The 18108-nt window shown below is 35.0% G+C and overlaps 3 protein-coding genes across 3 annotated transcripts; 2 read left to right on the top strand and 1 right to left on the bottom strand.

Moving 5' to 3' along the window:
* Nucleotides 1-4268: 4268 nt before the first annotated feature.
* LOC145580845 (uncharacterized) lies at nucleotides 4269-5315 on the top strand. Its single transcript, XM_081637932.1, has 4 exons — nucleotides 4269-4608; nucleotides 4670-4815; nucleotides 4935-5059; nucleotides 5111-5315. Exons 1-4 carry the CDS (start codon nucleotides 4269-4271, stop codon nucleotides 5313-5315), a joined length of 816 nt encoding a protein of 271 aa, XP_081494058.1.
* A 132-nt stretch (nucleotides 5316-5447) lies between these two features.
* Nucleotides 5448-6452, top strand: LOC145580844 (uncharacterized). The gene has a single exon (XM_081637931.1). It carries the CDS (start codon nucleotides 5448-5450, stop codon nucleotides 6450-6452), a length of 1005 nt encoding a protein of 334 aa, XP_081494057.1.
* A 1883-nt stretch (nucleotides 6453-8335) lies between these two features.
* LOC145581949 (CBL-interacting serine/threonine-protein kinase 1-like) lies at nucleotides 8336-16191 on the bottom strand. Its single transcript, XM_081638988.1, has 12 exons — nucleotides 15784-16191; nucleotides 15561-15623; nucleotides 10756-10827; nucleotides 10531-10638; nucleotides 10142-10222; nucleotides 9867-10046; nucleotides 9570-9782; nucleotides 9362-9463; nucleotides 9127-9243; nucleotides 8934-8996; nucleotides 8753-8827; nucleotides 8336-8661 (listed from the first exon to the last, which is right to left on the bottom strand). Exons 1-12 carry the CDS (start codon nucleotides 15976-15978, stop codon nucleotides 8563-8565), a joined length of 1368 nt encoding a protein of 455 aa, XP_081495114.1. The 5' UTR covers nucleotides 15979-16191; the 3' UTR covers nucleotides 8336-8562.
* Nucleotides 16192-18108: the final 1917 nt, after the last annotated feature.

The following is an 18108-nucleotide window of genomic DNA, read 5'->3' as shown; positions in this document are numbered from 1 at the left end:
GCACTGTAAATTAAACCATTTATTTGTTTTAATGACTTGACTTAAATTTGACTTTAACTTTATTGGTTTTTTTGAGAACAAAAAGGCAAAAATAGGGTCAAAAAAGCAAAAATAAATAGGGTGTATTTTTGAGGATCAAGTAAGGGTTCAAATAAGTATGGTTTAATTGGAGGAAATATCCGACTTACCCCCCTAAAAAAATTACGGAAAATATGCGCATACAAGACTCTCTAGACATGGTCAAAATGTGCATATTATGTGTGTGCTTTATTGGTGAATGTGAATGACGTACTTTGACTCTTGTGTGAGACCATGAGACTATGTGCCTAGACTCAATTAAGGACTGAACATGATTACTGTCATTAATAAACCGATTAAACCGTTTTAACAAATTGATTAGTCAGACTTGTCGCGAAGACTCGAGCAAAAATACGGGCTGTCGCCAGACGCTAAAGGTCAGCACCAGACGACAACATTGTCGCCTGGCGCTAATCACTAGCGCATGGCGCCACATCCCAGATCTCTGCGTCATTACTGGAACATCAATCTAAGACTGTTTCCAGTATTTTGTTCTAAAGGGACAAGCCTAAAAGCCGTACTAAGTCAAGTTTGATCAATTTAATTAGACTTTAATCATTTGTTAATTAATTAATTAAATTAGCAAAGTCCTTTAGTCATTAATTAATTTATTTAACTCATTCACAAGTTAAACAAACGGTTAGGGGAATACACATATAAGATATGCACAAAAAATAATGCACAAGTAGTCATATAGTCATGATATGATGCAATGAGTTTGCAACCTAACCATGGCTCTAGTTCTCTAAAGTTCAGGATATGTTAGTCAAAAAGGGTCCATGTTTATGAGTCCAGATGCACCGCGCGGAAGCCTTACCTTTGGAAGGGTTGGCGCGAGTGGATGGGACCCTGCGAGTTAAACTCGCTTCCACGGTTTGGCGAATTCAACAAACTCGGATGTACCCTTCGTTACCAGGAGCGTTCGATTGGGTAGATGGAGCGTGAATCCCCAGAAGGTTATGGCCATATGTAGAACACATATGGGTTTCAGAAAAAAGGGAAAAACTCAATCAGGAAGTAAAACCGAGCAAACAGTACTAGAAAACTAGTCGAAACAAGAAGGTAGATTTCTGGTTCGGTATTGGAAGAATTTAGCGCGAGAAAATAGCGTTTGTCGCCAGACACTGGCACTGTCGCCAGGCGACAGCGCCATCGTTTGGCGCTGACGCTGTTTTCTCAGCGCTAATTCCTACATGCCTTGGCAGCTTTCTGTTCTTGAATTTTCCATTTTTTTCGTAGCGCTATTTCGATTTTAGTTGTGAAAGATAATTCCCTAATTTCCTACCTGTAAAAATCCTATGTTTTTGACGCATTTCGGATGGTCTTTCCAATGCGGACCTTTTTATGCATATGCCAATAATGTCAATCAAAATAACGCACATGAAATACTTAGAACTTTTCGAGTCTCATCCACTCCTTCTAAATCATTGCCAAAATAAATTTTAGGAATTAAAATAGAAATCCGTCCCCAGTGGAGTCGCCAAAAAATTGTAGGGAATATTTCAAGCATCCCACACTTGAGCCCCACTGTAATCATACACTTAAGCATGGTGGCGTCCAAAGGGAAGGAAGCTAGAGTAAAAGAGTCGCCAACAAGTTTTAGGAACTTGTAAACCGTTCACAGGGTGAAGGTTACACCCCTTAACGATCCAGGAGATCGTTAACTCCAATAGGTCTGGAACCATGACTGGAAGTTCGGGGATGAAGGTACAAATCCAACCTAAAAGAGATTGAACTTGCCCTAATAATAGGCCTCTACTTCATTCTTCTCGTATTCATGTGCGCTTTCTGACTAACATACAATCAATAGGTTAACCCTAAACCTGTTTATCTATGTTGGTTGAATATTAATGTACAAACAAATCTATTATTGGTGATCACTTGAATTATAATCATATTGGCCTAAACAAGATTATTAATTATCTTATTAAGCGCGATTACAATACAAATTCCCTTTAAACCTGCAAGAGAGGGCGTGATCAAGCAATAATAATAATATATCAAGCAACATAACAACAAACATCATCAATCTCAATCTCAATAAAGCTTAATAATACTAGCAAGGTCTTAGGCATGATACTAACAAGATTAATAACAAACCCTAGCATGTCACTAAACAATAAAGATCAAATCTTTACTCCTAACATGATACTAACATAATAGAAGAAATAGGAAGCATCATAATAAAATATACATGATATTGGAAATTTTAGTTAACCCTAAAACATGATACTAGGAAGCAATAAAACATCCTAACATGATACTAGGAATCAACAAAATAATTTAAGCATGATTTCTATATCAAAAGTGCAATAAAACAATTAAAGTACTTACTTGGATGCCTCGTACCTCTTTCTAATAACAAAATACACACGTTAGTAAGTTCAAGAAAAATAATAAAACAAAATAATTAAATTAAATAATTGAAATAGGGATTTGGGACCAAACCCTCAGAAATATCAAACCTTTCACGTCTAGGGCGAAGGCAACTTCGAACCTGGCTAGGTGTGTCTAGAACTAATGAGTGAGGAATTTTGTAAGAGGGAAGGTTTAGAAAAAGAATAGAGACAGAGAAAGTTTCTAGCTTTTAGAGAGAAAGAAAGAGATTGATGATGAATAATTGATGATTATTGATTGTTGATGAATCTTGATGAATGAAAACAGGGAGATACGACCCCTATTTATAAGAAAAATAGCACGAAATCAAACCAAGTCCTATTCAGAATAAAACTGGAATCTGTCGCCAGGCGACAGACATCAGCGCCAGGTGACAAGCTTAGCGCCAAGCGACAGACTTTGTCATTTGGCGCTAATCAAAAGATAAAACGCGCTTTTGTACGGAATCCTCTTCTTAATATGATTAAGCAGCAAATTCCGTGTTTATCAGATTAAAAACAAGTTTATCATAAAACACCTATTTTATTCCAAATAAAACTCTTTAAAATATAATTATTAATCCTAATTCCATTAGAATTAAAAAGAACTTTCTAAATATTCTAGAAGATTAAAATCAATCTTAATAACTTTAGGAATAATAATTAATAGGCTCTTCTCTAGATCATTGGGCCACATATAAAAATCATTTCGAGCCCAATTTAATATAATCCATAACTTCCTCATTATTCATCGGAATTGAGCTTATAACATATCGTTGGAAAGCTCTTTTCGAGCCCAATCCAACTACACTATTATTGGACCCTTACCATGGACCAAACCAAATTGGACTGGCTATTTTTCATAAATAGAGTAAGAGAAGAAATATTTTTGAAAACAGAAAGAGAAATATTTTAATAAAAACATCCACATTACTAGACCTTTCACACTTTCACCTTGTTCGACAATCAATGATGTGAAAGGTATTCATCACCGGGTTTGTTTTTGGGGAGACACATTTGGGTGTCTACAGTAATAGAATTAAAAGTCTTTTTAACAGTGATGGGGAGTGGCAGGGGGATGCAGAGAAAATTCAAAAAATTATTTGTGATTATTAATCTAGCCTTTTCACATCTTCGGAGCCCCAAGTGTCAGACATTAATGAAGTTTTGCAGCATGTAACTTCGGTTAATTCTGCTGATTTGAATGATGAATTAATGAGGTCGTACACAAAAGCCGAGATCTTTAAAGCACTACAACAAATGCACCCATGCAAAACTCCCGAGCCAGATGGTATGCACGCTATCTTTTATCAGAGGTTTTGGCATATTGTTGGCAATGATGTTGCTAATTTTGTTAGTAATATTCTTCAAGGTAATTCCTCTCCGAGCCTTGTTAATAATACTAACATAGCATTGATTCCGAAAATTAAGTCCCCCATTGATATGACACAATTTAGACCCATTACTTTGTGCATTGTCTTGTATAAGCTCGTCTCTAATGTTAATGTCCTCCGCCTTAAATCTCTTCTACCGGGAGTCATTACAGAAAATCAGAGTGCTTTTGTTCCAGGGAGACTTATTACTGATAATGCTCTCATTGCTCTTGAATTGTTCCATACTATGAAGAAGAGGAGTCCGAGTAGGAAAGGCACGATTGCTTTAAAGCTTGATATGAGTAAGGCTTATGATCACGTTGAGTGGGGTTTTTTGAAGAAGTTGCTGCTTAATTACTATGGGCTTTGATGGAAGATGGGTCAATTTTATAATGGATTGTGTCACTTCTGTTACATACTCTTTTATTGTGAATGGAAGAGTATGTGGGTGGTGTCTCCTACTAGGGGACTTCGGCAAGGGGATCCTCTCTCCCCGTATCTTTTTATTTTGGTGACCGATGCTTTTTCTCATATGCTTAATAATAAAGTGCAAAGAGGTGAAATTCATGGAGCAAAAGCTAGTCGAAGTGGCCTTGTGATCTCACACCTCTTATTTGTAGATGATAGTTTACTTTTTGCTAGAGCAAACCAACGGGAATGCGAAGTTATAGTTGATGTTCTTAACAAATATGAAGTAGTATCTGGGCAGAAAATTAATTATGAGAAGTCAAAGGTTTCGTTCAGCAAAGGAGTGAGCACCGAACAAAAATGTGAGATTATGGGTACTTTGAATATGAGACAGGTTGACACACGCAAAATATCTGGGAGTTCCTATTGTGGTAGGTCGTTCAAAAAAGGCTATTTTCACAGCTCTTACTGACATAATTTGGAAGAAGCTGCAGGGTTGGAAAGAGAAGCTTCTCTCTAGGGCCGGGAAAGAGGTGCTCCTTAAAGTGGTCATACAAGCCATCCCAACCTATTTGATGGGGGTATATAAATTCCCTTGCTCGGTCTTGCAATCAAGACATTCTGTTATGGCTCGTTTTTATTGGGGAGGGAAAGGTGATGCTCGGAAAGTGCATTGGAAGTCTTGGGATTATATGTGTAGACCAAAATGTCTAGGGGGATGGGATTTAAAGACCTCTCAATCTTTAATGACGCCCTCCTCGGAAAACAAGCATGGCGTTTATTGCACAATGAGAACTCGTTGCTGAATAAGGTTCTCAAGGCGAAGTATTATCTGAATAAATCATTCCTTGATGCTTAATTGGGCTATGGTGGAAGCTACTCTTGGAGTAGTATATGGGGGGCGAAGGCTCTTTTAAAGGAGGGAGTTATATGGCGTATTGGGAATGGTACAAGGGTAAATATTTGGCGTGATCCCTGGGTAACGGATGCGGAGGGAAAGTTCATTACGAGTGAAGAAGTGGAAGGGTTGCAGCAAGTGTTGGACTTGATAGATGTAGAGACTAGAGATTGGAAAGCATGAGCTGATTGCTTCGGTTTAAATGCTCGGGACCAGCAGTGTATTCTTTCAATACCCATCAGGTCGAGAGGCCCGAAGGATGAACTCACCTGGGCATTTTCAAAAGATGGGGTATACTCAACGAAGACTGCTTATATGTTAGGAAAGGGGTGCAACTTTGATAGTTTTCACCTCGCTTGGGTGGAAATCTGGAGTTTGGATGTTTCCCCAAAGGTACGTCATTTCCTTTGGAGATTGTGCACCAATACTCTCCCAACTCGAGCTCTACTCAGACATCGCCATTTGATTGACAATGCAAGCTGTCTGTGGTGTGGTGGGGCAGATAAGACCAGCACTCATGCAATTTTCGAATGTGTTAGAGTGCAGGAGCTGTGGGAAGATGGTGGCTGCTCGAATTTGGTTGCTGATTTGTCTGGCTCAATGTGCGATCTGCTTGTGCGGTGGAGAGGTTGTGATGCTAAATTGAAGCAGAAGGCAGCCTATTTAACATGGTTAATTTGGGCCGAGCGAAACACTTGGGTGTTTGATGGCAAATGCACCCTAAACGCTCTGTTAATTACCAGAGTGGAGAGATTAGTTGCGGAGCATGGAAGCTACAGCAAGAGAGTATATGGCACCAAATTGATTAAGGAGAAGCGAAGTCCATCTAAGTGGGTTGCCCCACCAGCAGGTCTTGTTAAAATCAACGCTGATGCAAGTTTATCAAGCGAGGGAAGGATAGGACTTGGCTCCGTTGCTCGTAACCACAAAGGGGAAGTGCTGTTTGCAGCAACTAGAAGAATTACAGCAATGTGGCCTCCTGAAGTTGTAGAAGGGAAAGCGTTAGCCATGGCAATGAGACTTGCGTGGCAGCATGGTTATAAGGATGTCATTCTGGAATCCGACTGTCAAGTGCTAATCAATCGACTATCAAGAGTTGCGGTCTTCTTCACTGATTTTGATAATGTATTGCAAGATGTTTTGTCTTTGAGTTATAATTTTAATTCTTTTTCGTGGTCTCATGTTAAGAGGGATGGGAACTTTGTTGCCCATCATCTCGCAAAGCTAGTACCATTTGGCGTTGAACAAGTGTGGGTCAACCATTGTCCTATGGAGATTTCTCACTATGTACTCTCGGACACTTTGTTCCTTGATAAATAAATAATTCTTAAATTTTCAGTCTGATGTAGTCCGAACCAATGAACGGCCCTAGGTCCAAACAGATAAACAAGAACCGTTGTTATATACCAAAAATGATTTGGAAAATTTTAAAATTGGAGTACAACAAGAGAAGGTATGAAGGTTTATTCAAAAAAAAGAATAAGAGTGGAGGTTAAAGAAAATTCATTGGTGATTTAAGTCACAGTAGTATCACAAGTTTAGTAAAAATAAATGTAGGAAAAATATTTGAAAGTATCATAAAACTATCATGGTTATACGAATTTCAATTATGCAAACTTAAAACATTGATATGTTGTTGTACTCCCAATTAAACATAGACTTCAAACGAATTACAAAATCTTCAAAAGAAGGTAAACTATATAATTTAAGCTTAGCATGCATGATACATGTATCAATGTAAGAGACAACAATTTAACATCCTAGATTACGAAATATCCCCCAAACATGTTTAGAGCGCAATTGGTTGCTATGACCACACTTCTTCTTACGGCAATTGGTAGCATTAGGCGAAAGTCAGGCATAACACTTGCGACATACCTTCTTCTTAAGCTTACTACGGTAGGCCAAAGCCGCTAAATGTCTTGGTACTAAATGCCAAGAGAAACAATATATGCCAGCACCACCACCAAGCCTCGACGTAAGGTGTAGTGTTGAGCCCTTCATAATGTTATAATACGTTAGAGTGTGGCCTCCTTCTTCACTTTCATCATTGTCATCTTCATGTAATTCTGTGTTACCAAAAAGAAGGCGTTGTTCGGGTATTGGAATTCCTTCATGATCTTCGATCTTTGATTTTAGGTCGTGTATGGTGTTATTTGGTTCCACGTCTAGGGTTATGGTTGTCCCTGTTAGGGTTTTTACAAAAATTTGCATTTGTTTTTTTTACTTTTGTTGATGATGATCTCTTTTTATGAATGTTGGGAAGTGAAGAAGTTTGCTATTTATTAGTCTGATTTTATGACCTAAACTTGGGGGCCAAGCTTTTTTATTTTTGGGTGAACTTGGAGTCCAAGTTTGAAGAATGGTAAATAATAAATTCACCAAATATACGATGCATAAGTAAAAAAATAAAATAAAATACTTTCAAAAAAATATAAGTATTTATGCAATGCATGACAAGCAATTATTGATGATGTACATAGATGAACGGAAACTTGATCGGCCTCCGACAATGTCACCACAACACCACGTTAGACGGGTATGGGACTAGTCTCAGAAGTGGTTGAAGTTATGGCCAACAAACAGAGAGAGGGGTGTAGGATAATGTGAGACTAGTTACAGCACTAGCTTCAAATATTTCTTATTCAAATTCCTTGCATATACTAAATCGGAATTAAGGTGATTGTGAAAGGAGATTTGTCGCATAACTAGTTCAAATTATACTATTAATCCAAAAATCCTTTGTGGATTATTGAGAAATGTGACTTAAGTGTAGGACATTGTATAACTTGTCTATAACTTGTCTATGATATTTGATCATATCTGAATGGAAGACGTATGCAGAGGAGGTTGTTAAAGATACTTAAGATATCTAGTTAGCTTGAGCCAGAGAATGTACGTTACTCCCATGTGCACATGTGAAGTGTTGAATTCAAGCCATTGTTTGGGGAAAAATACTAGCACTAAATAACTTGTGAAATGCTTTTTTTTAAGTGCAGTTAGTTTCGGACATCAGCTGATCGGATCTTTGCTTCTGATGGCAATAATGCAGTCGCATGATTTCTTAAAGTAGTTCAGGCTACTGTATGGTGTATTAACAGAAAACTTGGCTTTTTAAGGTGTTAGCTTAGTAAGTTAGTGGTTTCTCTATATTACTTAGAAACAGTTGTTAGTTAAGCCTTTGGATGTAGATAGAAGGAAAATGGAAGATGAACTGTGTAGTATGTACAGCTTCATATAATAATCGAAGCTAATTTTCATTGAATTTCTTTTTCTTTTTTTTTTTCTTTTTGCAAGGAATATATAGAGTCCAAAGTATAAAAAAAAAAAATCATACTACATAATTACAATTTACTGAAATATTGAAACTAAGAGGACTCCTCTAGCTCTTTTCGGAAAATGATACTAAAGATGCGTCTATCAATGTTGACTAGCAAACCTCTGGTACAGTTTCTGCACTCAATATGGCTGCACTTAACAACTCTTGGCTTCTTGATGCACCGAGGTCGTTTGATAATTTATTACATAACTGCACAAACAGAGAAAGTTTGTTAGTTCTATAACTTGGAAGCAATACACACGGAAATATCTTGATGATACAAAGGGAGATAGATATTAACCTGCCGATAAATTAAAGAATCTCCACAAGTTTTTCTCAATTCAACGACAAATAGCGATGGACTAATCTCAAAAACCTGCAAAATCATGGAAAGAAAGTGAGCAGGGATTGTTGGAAGATTTGTTTACTTGTTCATATGCTTGACAGAATCGATTTGTCCAGTAAGCAACAATTATACTTACTTCTGCTGCTACTGAAAGGCTTCCTGGACCTCTATGATCACTTTTTCCTTGCACCACTTTTAGCTGAAACAAATAAATTCAAAACTCAGGAAAAAATACTTGTAAAATAAATTTAACCTGTAGACCAAATATGTGGTCATTCTGTTAGCAAAAGGGATTTGAGGGGTCAAATTAAAAGGTTGTTAGAACTTACCCTCCTATTTTTTTTCTGAACCGAGTATCCCATTCCTGTTACAATATCCTCAATTCTCTCAAGCAACTCTATGTGCGAAAGATTGGAAGTGAATCTGATCTTCCTTTCAAAGACATCCTGCAAACATTTAACAACCAACCATTAGCTCCTCTTTAATAATTTTTTTTTTTTTTTTGTATATACTGTCTTCACATTAGAGTTAGAATTAAGCTTAGACATTCATCAGTGTTCTCACCTCTTTCTCAAAAAATCCTGAAAGGTCAAGGAATGATGACATTCCAATTAGCTGAAACGCGTTGATGTGTTTAGGAAGGCCAGGACTTTTCTCTCCATCAGACTGATTTATACAAGTTTAAGTGACAAACAGCAAGCTATTAGCATCTTTTATGGAAATGTAATATTTTATGGGAATGCAAATGAAAGAAAGAGATATCAGTCATTACATCAACATTCATCGAGAAGGCTTCCTCATCTACATATACATCATCTTCTTCATCATCGGGATTTGAAGGAACATAGCCTTGCTTAAACCATTGATCTGCTTTGATCTCAGCCAATGTTATTCGGGTGACAGGGTTCGGGTCAATAATACTTTTTATCATCTTTTGCGCTCCAGAAGAGAGCCATTTTGGTATCTGAACATCTCCTCTTGTGATCTGTAACATCAATGATACATAACATTATAAACTTAAAATAAACCTAATAAATTAGAGTCAGATGATATGTATTAAGGAAAATACCTTTTGATAAAGGACAGCGAGATTCCTGTCATCAAAAGGAAGATAGCCTGTGAGAATGACATAGAGGATGACACCACAAGACCAAACATCCGCTGTAGCACCACTATATCCTCTATTAGCGAGAATTTCAGGAGCAACATAATTTGGGCTCCCACAGGTTGTATGTAGCAAGCCATCACTCTATAAAAAAGAATGGAAAAGCTACCAGAGATTTAGGAGCTGAAGAGGGGTATTAGAGAATTTGACACCTAGTATTGATCATTATTGCTACTTACCCCAAAGTGTTGTGGTAATGCACTAAGGCCAAAGTCCGATACTTTTAGGTTCCCTTTTCCGTCTATGAGGATGTTCTCTAGCTGCAAAACAAAGTGAAACTGACAATTAAGCAAGTTGCAATATCAAAACAAACTAGCAGAAGGCCTAATGGTAATGTCATAATCATGCTCCAACAAAAATCTTCATAAATGGTCTATATTTTAAACAATTTTGGACCTTAATTTTCTAGCAACAAAGTGAAAATGACAAATAAGCAAGTTGCAATGTCAACTGATCACATGTTGTGGAAAAACTCAACTGTGACATACAAGTTTAAGCAGATGAAGTGGAATTTCTCATCAAATAGAAGATATTTTGGCGTTAAACATTAATAAGCCAGCAATCTAACCTTAAGGTCTCGGTGAAAGACACCCCTGTCATGACAATAACTGACACCGTCAATAAGTTGTTGAAAGAGCCTTCGTCCTTCCTTCTCTGGGAGTTTTCCTCGTGAAGCCTACAAAATCATGAGTCGTTAAGTAATAGCAAAGAAAAAAAACTCAATGTAGAAATATACATTAGGATGCTAGTATAAGCTAGAATGCTTTAATAACTGATCGAAGAAATCACTTACAATTTTATCAAACAGTTCTCCACCATGCACATACTCTAGGACCATATATATCTTTGTTTTGCTTGCCAAGACCTGCATCATACCACCATATAGTTAGCTCGGTCATTTTGTCCAATTTGACATGGGCATGTAAATTATATGATACATCTAAGAGCACAATGTTGATTCTAATCCATTTCCAAAAATAATTAGACTGAGTTGACTGAAAATGAGCATGTACTACGTATATATTTATAATGTATGAGTTATTCACTATGGACAAGGATTCATGCATATATAACTCATAGGAGCACCATATAATGATCCATGAACGAGCCTAGCTAAATCATATAAACTTAGATACTATGCCCATGCCCGTTGCTAACCCCACACGAAAAATAATAAACTAAATTAGAAGTTTTTTTTTTCAAACTAAAGAGAAGGCCCTACCACCTCAAAACCTCGTACAAGTCAACTCGGCCTGTGCTAGTGTAAAGCAACACTAAAGTGAATAAAGAAGTTATTACGAGGTAAATGTAAATTTCACCCCTTATTTAATATGGAGTATTTATTATACAAGTAATTCTAAAAATGGCAGTTTGTAAATTATAAAATCAATGGACCCCATGCAATAACTCAAGCCACAATTTTATTAAATTTTCCTGTTATTCAGTTTTTTTGGATGCTCTCAAATAATTGAATTGGATGTTAGCAAGACCATATAAAGCTTCCCCAGGTAGAACAAAACAGTTTGCACCATATAAGAGTTCAAACACTATTTGAGATAGCTATGTCTTTATGAGTGGACCCCCAGATTTATGTGGACTACTACTCACCCCGTGGTATACTGGACTTTCTGTTTTTGAATGGACAAAAACTTTTCATTTTTTTGGGAAGTCTATTTTTGACAAATTTTATTGACTTGTCAATGTAGTTATTGAAGTTAAATTAGAATTATTTACCATTTGAATGATTTAAAAGAAAATGTCAATTTATAAAATCTGTGATAAATTTGAACTTGTTCTCGTAACCTTACATCAAATAGATTCACACTAGATCACTTATTTACTTCTTCCCCTCTACATGCGAGCGAAACACACAAATTAAAGTGTTAAAGAGATCATGTAAACATAAACATAAAAGTGGAATCATGACAATGCGAGTCACTTAAATACAGAGATAACACATTGTTAAGAACAATTATGTACAGGCTTTCAAATTAGATAAACGTACTCCGTAGCAATTAATATAGAATGAACTATTGTACTTAATATCTAATCCGTAAAACGCAATGCATTTTATTGATAACCCGTGGACCCATATGCCATACAATAAGTAAAATAATAATATGCAGAAATCAATTCATAGACAACAAAAACTTTCCATGTAAAACAATGTAATGAATTTCTGTTTATATAAAATAAAAAATCACACAGCATCTATTTTCAGCAAACCCCCATCTACCATTCAACCCCAAGAAACAACCAAGTTCCAGTGGAGCCATATCGTGCATGATAAACACCACAATTGGATGATTGCTTTTGCCATTTATTTTTCATTGGACCCACCATGGGTCCATCATAGCACATGCAATATCCACTTCTTATGGTTCCACCACCTTCATTTTTTCATGAGAAGTCTTCATTATTGGACAATTTATTTTTACATTTATAATTCGCCGCTTTATCTTTTTATGTATTACACGCTTTCGTTATATTAATGACAATAAGTAACAGAGGGAGTACGTACTATTGAGCATTAATCTCAATTTTTTCACACTTCATACTAGGATAGTACAAGAAATACTAACATACTACAAATACGCCTCCATAATTTATCACTAATTCATAATTTTAATTTCATTAAAAACAAGAAATACCATAGAATAAAAAGTTTTAAAAAAATGGTTTATATGGTAAATTATGTCATGTTGAAATGGATAGAATGAGTTGGAAGGATGAACAAATTTTCTCATATTTTAATGATGGTATTGTATCTTTGCTAAATAATATTAATAATTGATTGGTCTGCCATAACCAGGATATTTCACATCTACCATACCAACTTGCGTCATATAACGACATATTCACCAATAAAACTCTTCCAGCAGAGATCCAGGAGTTGCAGCCTCAATTTTTGCTCTGTCACTTTTTTTAGCAAGACGGATCCTGGCGTATAAGCCTCTAAGGTGGGTCCACTACAAGAAACAACTTCGATTTTCCTAATTTTATTAATAAAACAAATAGTCTATGACTCTTTGTATATTTATACGTAGTTATGTATATAACCAAATTTAAGCAACTCCGGTTAGCTATTATGAGTACTCTCTCTATCACATAAGACTGTCTCATTTTTCATTTTGAATTATCTTCAAAAAATTGTTTACATAAAACATGATCTCTATAGTATTTCTCTAAGCGAGAAGAATATTTGAAAAAAGTACAAAGAGACAATTGTTATATCAATCCAAGGAGAAATCTATGGATTTAGTGTTGTTGAATTTCGTTGTCTACGGGAAACTTTAAAGAAAAGTCAAAGAGTCCTACTAAATTACTATTATCTCAAAATTGACGGAAATATCAACTCAAACCGATCATATATAACAAAGCAATAAGTTCATTACAAAACATCAAAACTCTATAAAAATATGATTAAATGTTAATTAAATGGGTTGGCTCAATACCTAAAAAAGATGCTCTAATTAGGGAAAAATAATGAGAGTAGTTCATGTCAAATAGTCAACTTCACCAGAAAACACCACTTTAACAGTACAACAAAGATCTTTAAAAGTGATTATAAGTAAATTAAAAATGATTTGTTGTCGTATTAAACTATGGTACAAAATTAAAAAAAAAAAAAAAAAATTTAGGAAAAAGAATATACTCTGTAAAATCCATATCTTCTTTCATACAATCAATTAATTAAATAAAATTGTGTGCACAAGCACTTTTTATTAAAAAATGTCATCTACCCAAAAAGTGATAAGAGTAGCAAATTATGGTCAAATTTTGAATTAGGGGATAATAAAATTTAATGGCCCCAAAACGGCAAATGAGAATTTGCCACGTGACTTGATAATAGCCGAGTAAGAATTTCTTCTAATATTAAAAAGGCTAAAACTTTTTAAGCAAAAACTACTGAAAATTATTTGGACGGAAAAGTTAACGAGTTACAAAAAAAGGTTTAACCCTTTTTTTTTCCGTCAAAAAAAATGTGGAAAACGTGAATGTGTCTCCATAGTCCATACTACTAAATTTCCAACAACTCCATAATGGTTAGATAATAATAAGTAAGTTTAGAATCTACAGAAATTGGTTTGCTTATTTACCGCTTAATGACAAATAATATTTGATCGCAGATTTTGAATACCAACTGAAAAAGTAAAAGTGAATATTAGGTAACTCTAATCACTTGAGTTGTCCCCCACTCTCACATAGGCCTTTACTCTTGATATACTTATATTAGGAATTGAAAATGTGTTTATGTTGTTTGAAGAAAAAATCATATAATGACGAGTGATACCAAAGAAAAAAAAAAAAAAAGAGACTATAATGAAATAATGAAAGCGTCAATTTGACTTTGTAGTTTTTAAGGTATCGTGGAAACAATATATCCAACATTTTTGGAAAGTGATTTTTAGTGTATTACTGTATTCTTTTCGTTTAATAGTCTTATATAATTATACCAACCACAAAAAATAACAGAAAACATATCTTGGATTATAACTGTTGATTAATTAATTAATTAATCAATTATACTTCGTGTCAAAGAAAGTCCTACATTAAAAACAATAATTAGGGAAGAAACTACTTGGAAAAAGACATATTCATCATCAAACTATAATCAAGGCTTTTTATTAGTCATAACCTAAGAATAAATTACTTGAATAATATTTTAATTTAATCTAAACTTTAGGTATGGTTTTTAGAGTTACCAACAAGCAAGGGCAAACACATGGTGGGGGGGGAACTTAATAAGTGTTTCAACCTCTTTCATGATAATTATGTTAAACAAAGTTTAAGTTTATTCTAGTTTATGGTTCACAAGCAATCCAAAATTTGCAGATTTAATTTAGCTTATAATAATGTAATTTTTTTACATTAATAATAAAAGTTAAACTCATAAAATATTCACATAATTTATTTTTTTCCTCGATGAAATACAATAATTCAGGATATTTTGGGATTTCTCATAGCTCAAACTTCAACAACACTAACATTTATGCCTTCCACATTAATTGTCATAAGATAATCCTTAAAAATGAACATGACATTTTATAATCTAAGGACGGATAATCCAAATCTTAAACATTCCTTAATTGCGTGAGAAGCAAAAATATTAAACCGACAATGTTGAATTTAATTTTTTTTTTCAGTACTTTAGGTAATTAGGTGTTCTAATAATAAGAAAAGAGCAATAGAGTGGATCAATAATCCGGTATTATATATGGAAAAGTAAACATCAAAACTTTTCATTAAGTATCAAATTGAGGATTGATGATAAAAATGAGACATAGTTATCTCATTAAATGTTTAATATTTGTACTTTTAATCGCAATCACAATACTTAAGATTAAGTTTAAAGAAATATAAAGTGAAAATTAGAGTATCACTAAAGTATATAACAAAGTTTATTCTTTAATGTTGTTGATACTAAAGATGTGACAAGAGAAGTAAAGGATCAAATGACCCCAAAAAAAACATTTTTTTATCCATTTTGAACTAACCCATTTACCATAAACTACCACTTTATATGAATTTTATACACAAATTTAATCAAATTGGTATAGTATAGTAAGAAATTTTTTGGGGATTCGAGAAATTTACCTCGTATAATCTGACAATATTGGGATGTCTAAGAAGCTTCAAAGTAGCAATTTCTCTTTTAATCTGAACCAAAATCAACCCAAAAAATCCCGAAAATGAGGTTACAAATTTCCCAGAAATTAACATAAAAAAATCAAACTCAACCAACAAAATAACAAATACCCATTAAAATTAACATGAAAATGAAACATGGGTATTCAATCAATTGAAAAATTAATCTAACCTGATCTGTGATTTTGAGATTAAGAATCTTCTTCTTCTCCAAAATTTTAACAGCAAAAGAATTTCCAGTTTCAATATTCTTAGCGAATTTAACCTTGCCAAAATTCCCTTCACCTAAAAGTCGACCAAGTTCGTATTTACCCAATCGCATTCCCTTGTTATCACCCCCTCTTTCTTCCTCTACCTCTCTCACCATCTACTTTTCTCTCTCCTCTGTTTTTGCTCTGTTTTTTTGGTGAGAGAAAATTGCAGAGGAAAAAATAGAGGGAAAATTTGTGGCACCTTGAATTTTAATTTTATTGGGTTTGGAAAATAATTAAAAGATTTGTGTATAAATATGTAAATAGAAGTATGTTGTTTGTTTTAGCTTTTAGGAGTTGGAAAAAAATTAGAGGGAGTGGCGTATAAAAATGGGGTGTCAAGATTCTGCTATTTAACATAATCGGGGGAGAGAGAAAAGGGAGTTGTCACGACTCACGAGATGGGTTACGTGGATTGACCTTTTCCATTATACAACTACTCTGTATTTTGTTATTTTTACTTTTACTTTTTTAAAAAATTATACGGTAAAAGTTCCTTTGTTTTTCATAATAATCGCAATATTTTAACTGATATAAATGTCAATGCATAAATTTAATCATTAATATTTATAATAATTATAATTGCATGTGCCAAAAGCCAACAAATGTCCTAGAAACGTTGAATAAGATAACTAAGGGTCTATTTACTTCGCCTTAATTTCAGTTTAATTCAGTTAGTTCAATTCTGTTCAGCTCCAATCAGTTCAGTTTAGTTCAGTTCAGCTCCAATCAGTTCAGTTCAGTTCAATTCACCTCCTAATTTCCTCCTCTTATAAAATATTCATTTTAGCTTAGTTCATTTGAGTTCAGCTCCAATCAGTTTAGTTCAGTTCAGCTCCAATCAGTTCAGTTTAGTTCAGTAAATGTGAACAGGCCCTAAAAGTAGAAATATTAGATTAAAATCAATGTTAATTACATTGATCGACGCGTGATTTTGGCATGCATCCCCAAATTAATATTAATTTAAAAAATATTTTAAAGGAAATTTTGACTTTTACCACCTCCAAAAAACGACTTAATTGATTTTACCACCTCCAAAAAAAAAATTTATTTTATTACCAAAAAAATTTCCAAAAATTCGATTTTACCACCAACTAACGGATTCCGTCCATGAACCCGTTAGTAGGGCCACCTTTTTGACGCTTCTTCTTCATCTTCCCCGATCTTCCATGCCAACCAACCAGCAACGAAATCAACTACCTCGGTTGTCGAAATTTCGTGTGGGGCTAAGGAGGGGCCGGAATTTGGTTTGTGGGTTAGGGAGGTGGTCGGAATTAGGTGGTGGCTAGGGTTTTAGGAGTGCAGAATTTGGTGGTGGCTAGGGTTTTAAGAGTGGTCGGAATTAGGAGGGGCTTTATGGGTGGTCGGAATTTGGTGACTAGGGTTTTGAGGTCGGAAATTGGTGGAAAGGGGGTCCAAATTCGGTGCGGTGGTTGTGGTTGTGCAGTGCGGTGCGGTGGCTGTGCGGTGGTCGTTGTGTGGCGAATAGGTGGTGGGGGCTGGTAGCGGTTAGGTGGTGGGGCTAGTCGTAGCGGTTAGGTGGTGGGGGCTGGTCGTAGCGATTAGGTGATGGGGCCGGTCGTAGCCGGTCCGGCGGTGGGGCTCCTGACGGTGGCAACAACCACCGGTTGATTGATGGGGATTTTTTAATTTTATTTTATTTTTTTTAATTTTTTTTTAAATTTACCCAATAATATGGCAACACGTGTGCAAGGTAGGCCCCACTAACGGATTTATGGATGGAATCCGTTAGTTGCAGGTGGTAAAAGCCAAGTTTTATTTTTTTATGTGGTGGTAAAATAAATCTTTTTTTTTATGGAGGTGGTAAAATCAATTAAGTCGTATTTTGGAGGTGGTAAAAGTCAAAATTCCCTATTTTAAATGCTAATCTAATGCCCAGGGGCATTCGTTAGTAAGATCCATTATATATTAATAAGACATATAAAGGGTTGATATAATGAAAATATACTAAAAAATTAATCCAAGAATATTTTATATGGCAACATGTGTTTTTTACTTTTTTATATATTGGTGAAAAATATAGTCTAAGAGTCTGTTCACATTTACTGAACTGAGTTGAACTGAACTGATTGGAACTGAACTGAACTGAACTAGGCTGAAATGAATATTTTATGAGAGAGAGAAGTTAGGAGCTGAACTGAACTGAACTAAATTGATTGGAGCTGAACTGATTGGAGTTGAATTGAACTGAACTGAACTGAAATTAAGTAAATGTGAACAGGCCC

This window comes from Chenopodium album, chromosome 15 (genome assembly GCF_948465745.1).
Source record: "Chenopodium album chromosome 15, dcCheAlbu1.1, whole genome shotgun sequence".
Lineage (NCBI taxonomy): Eukaryota > Viridiplantae > Streptophyta > Magnoliopsida > Caryophyllales > Amaranthaceae > Chenopodium > Chenopodium album.
This window is presented reverse-complemented; position numbering and strand designations above follow the sequence as displayed.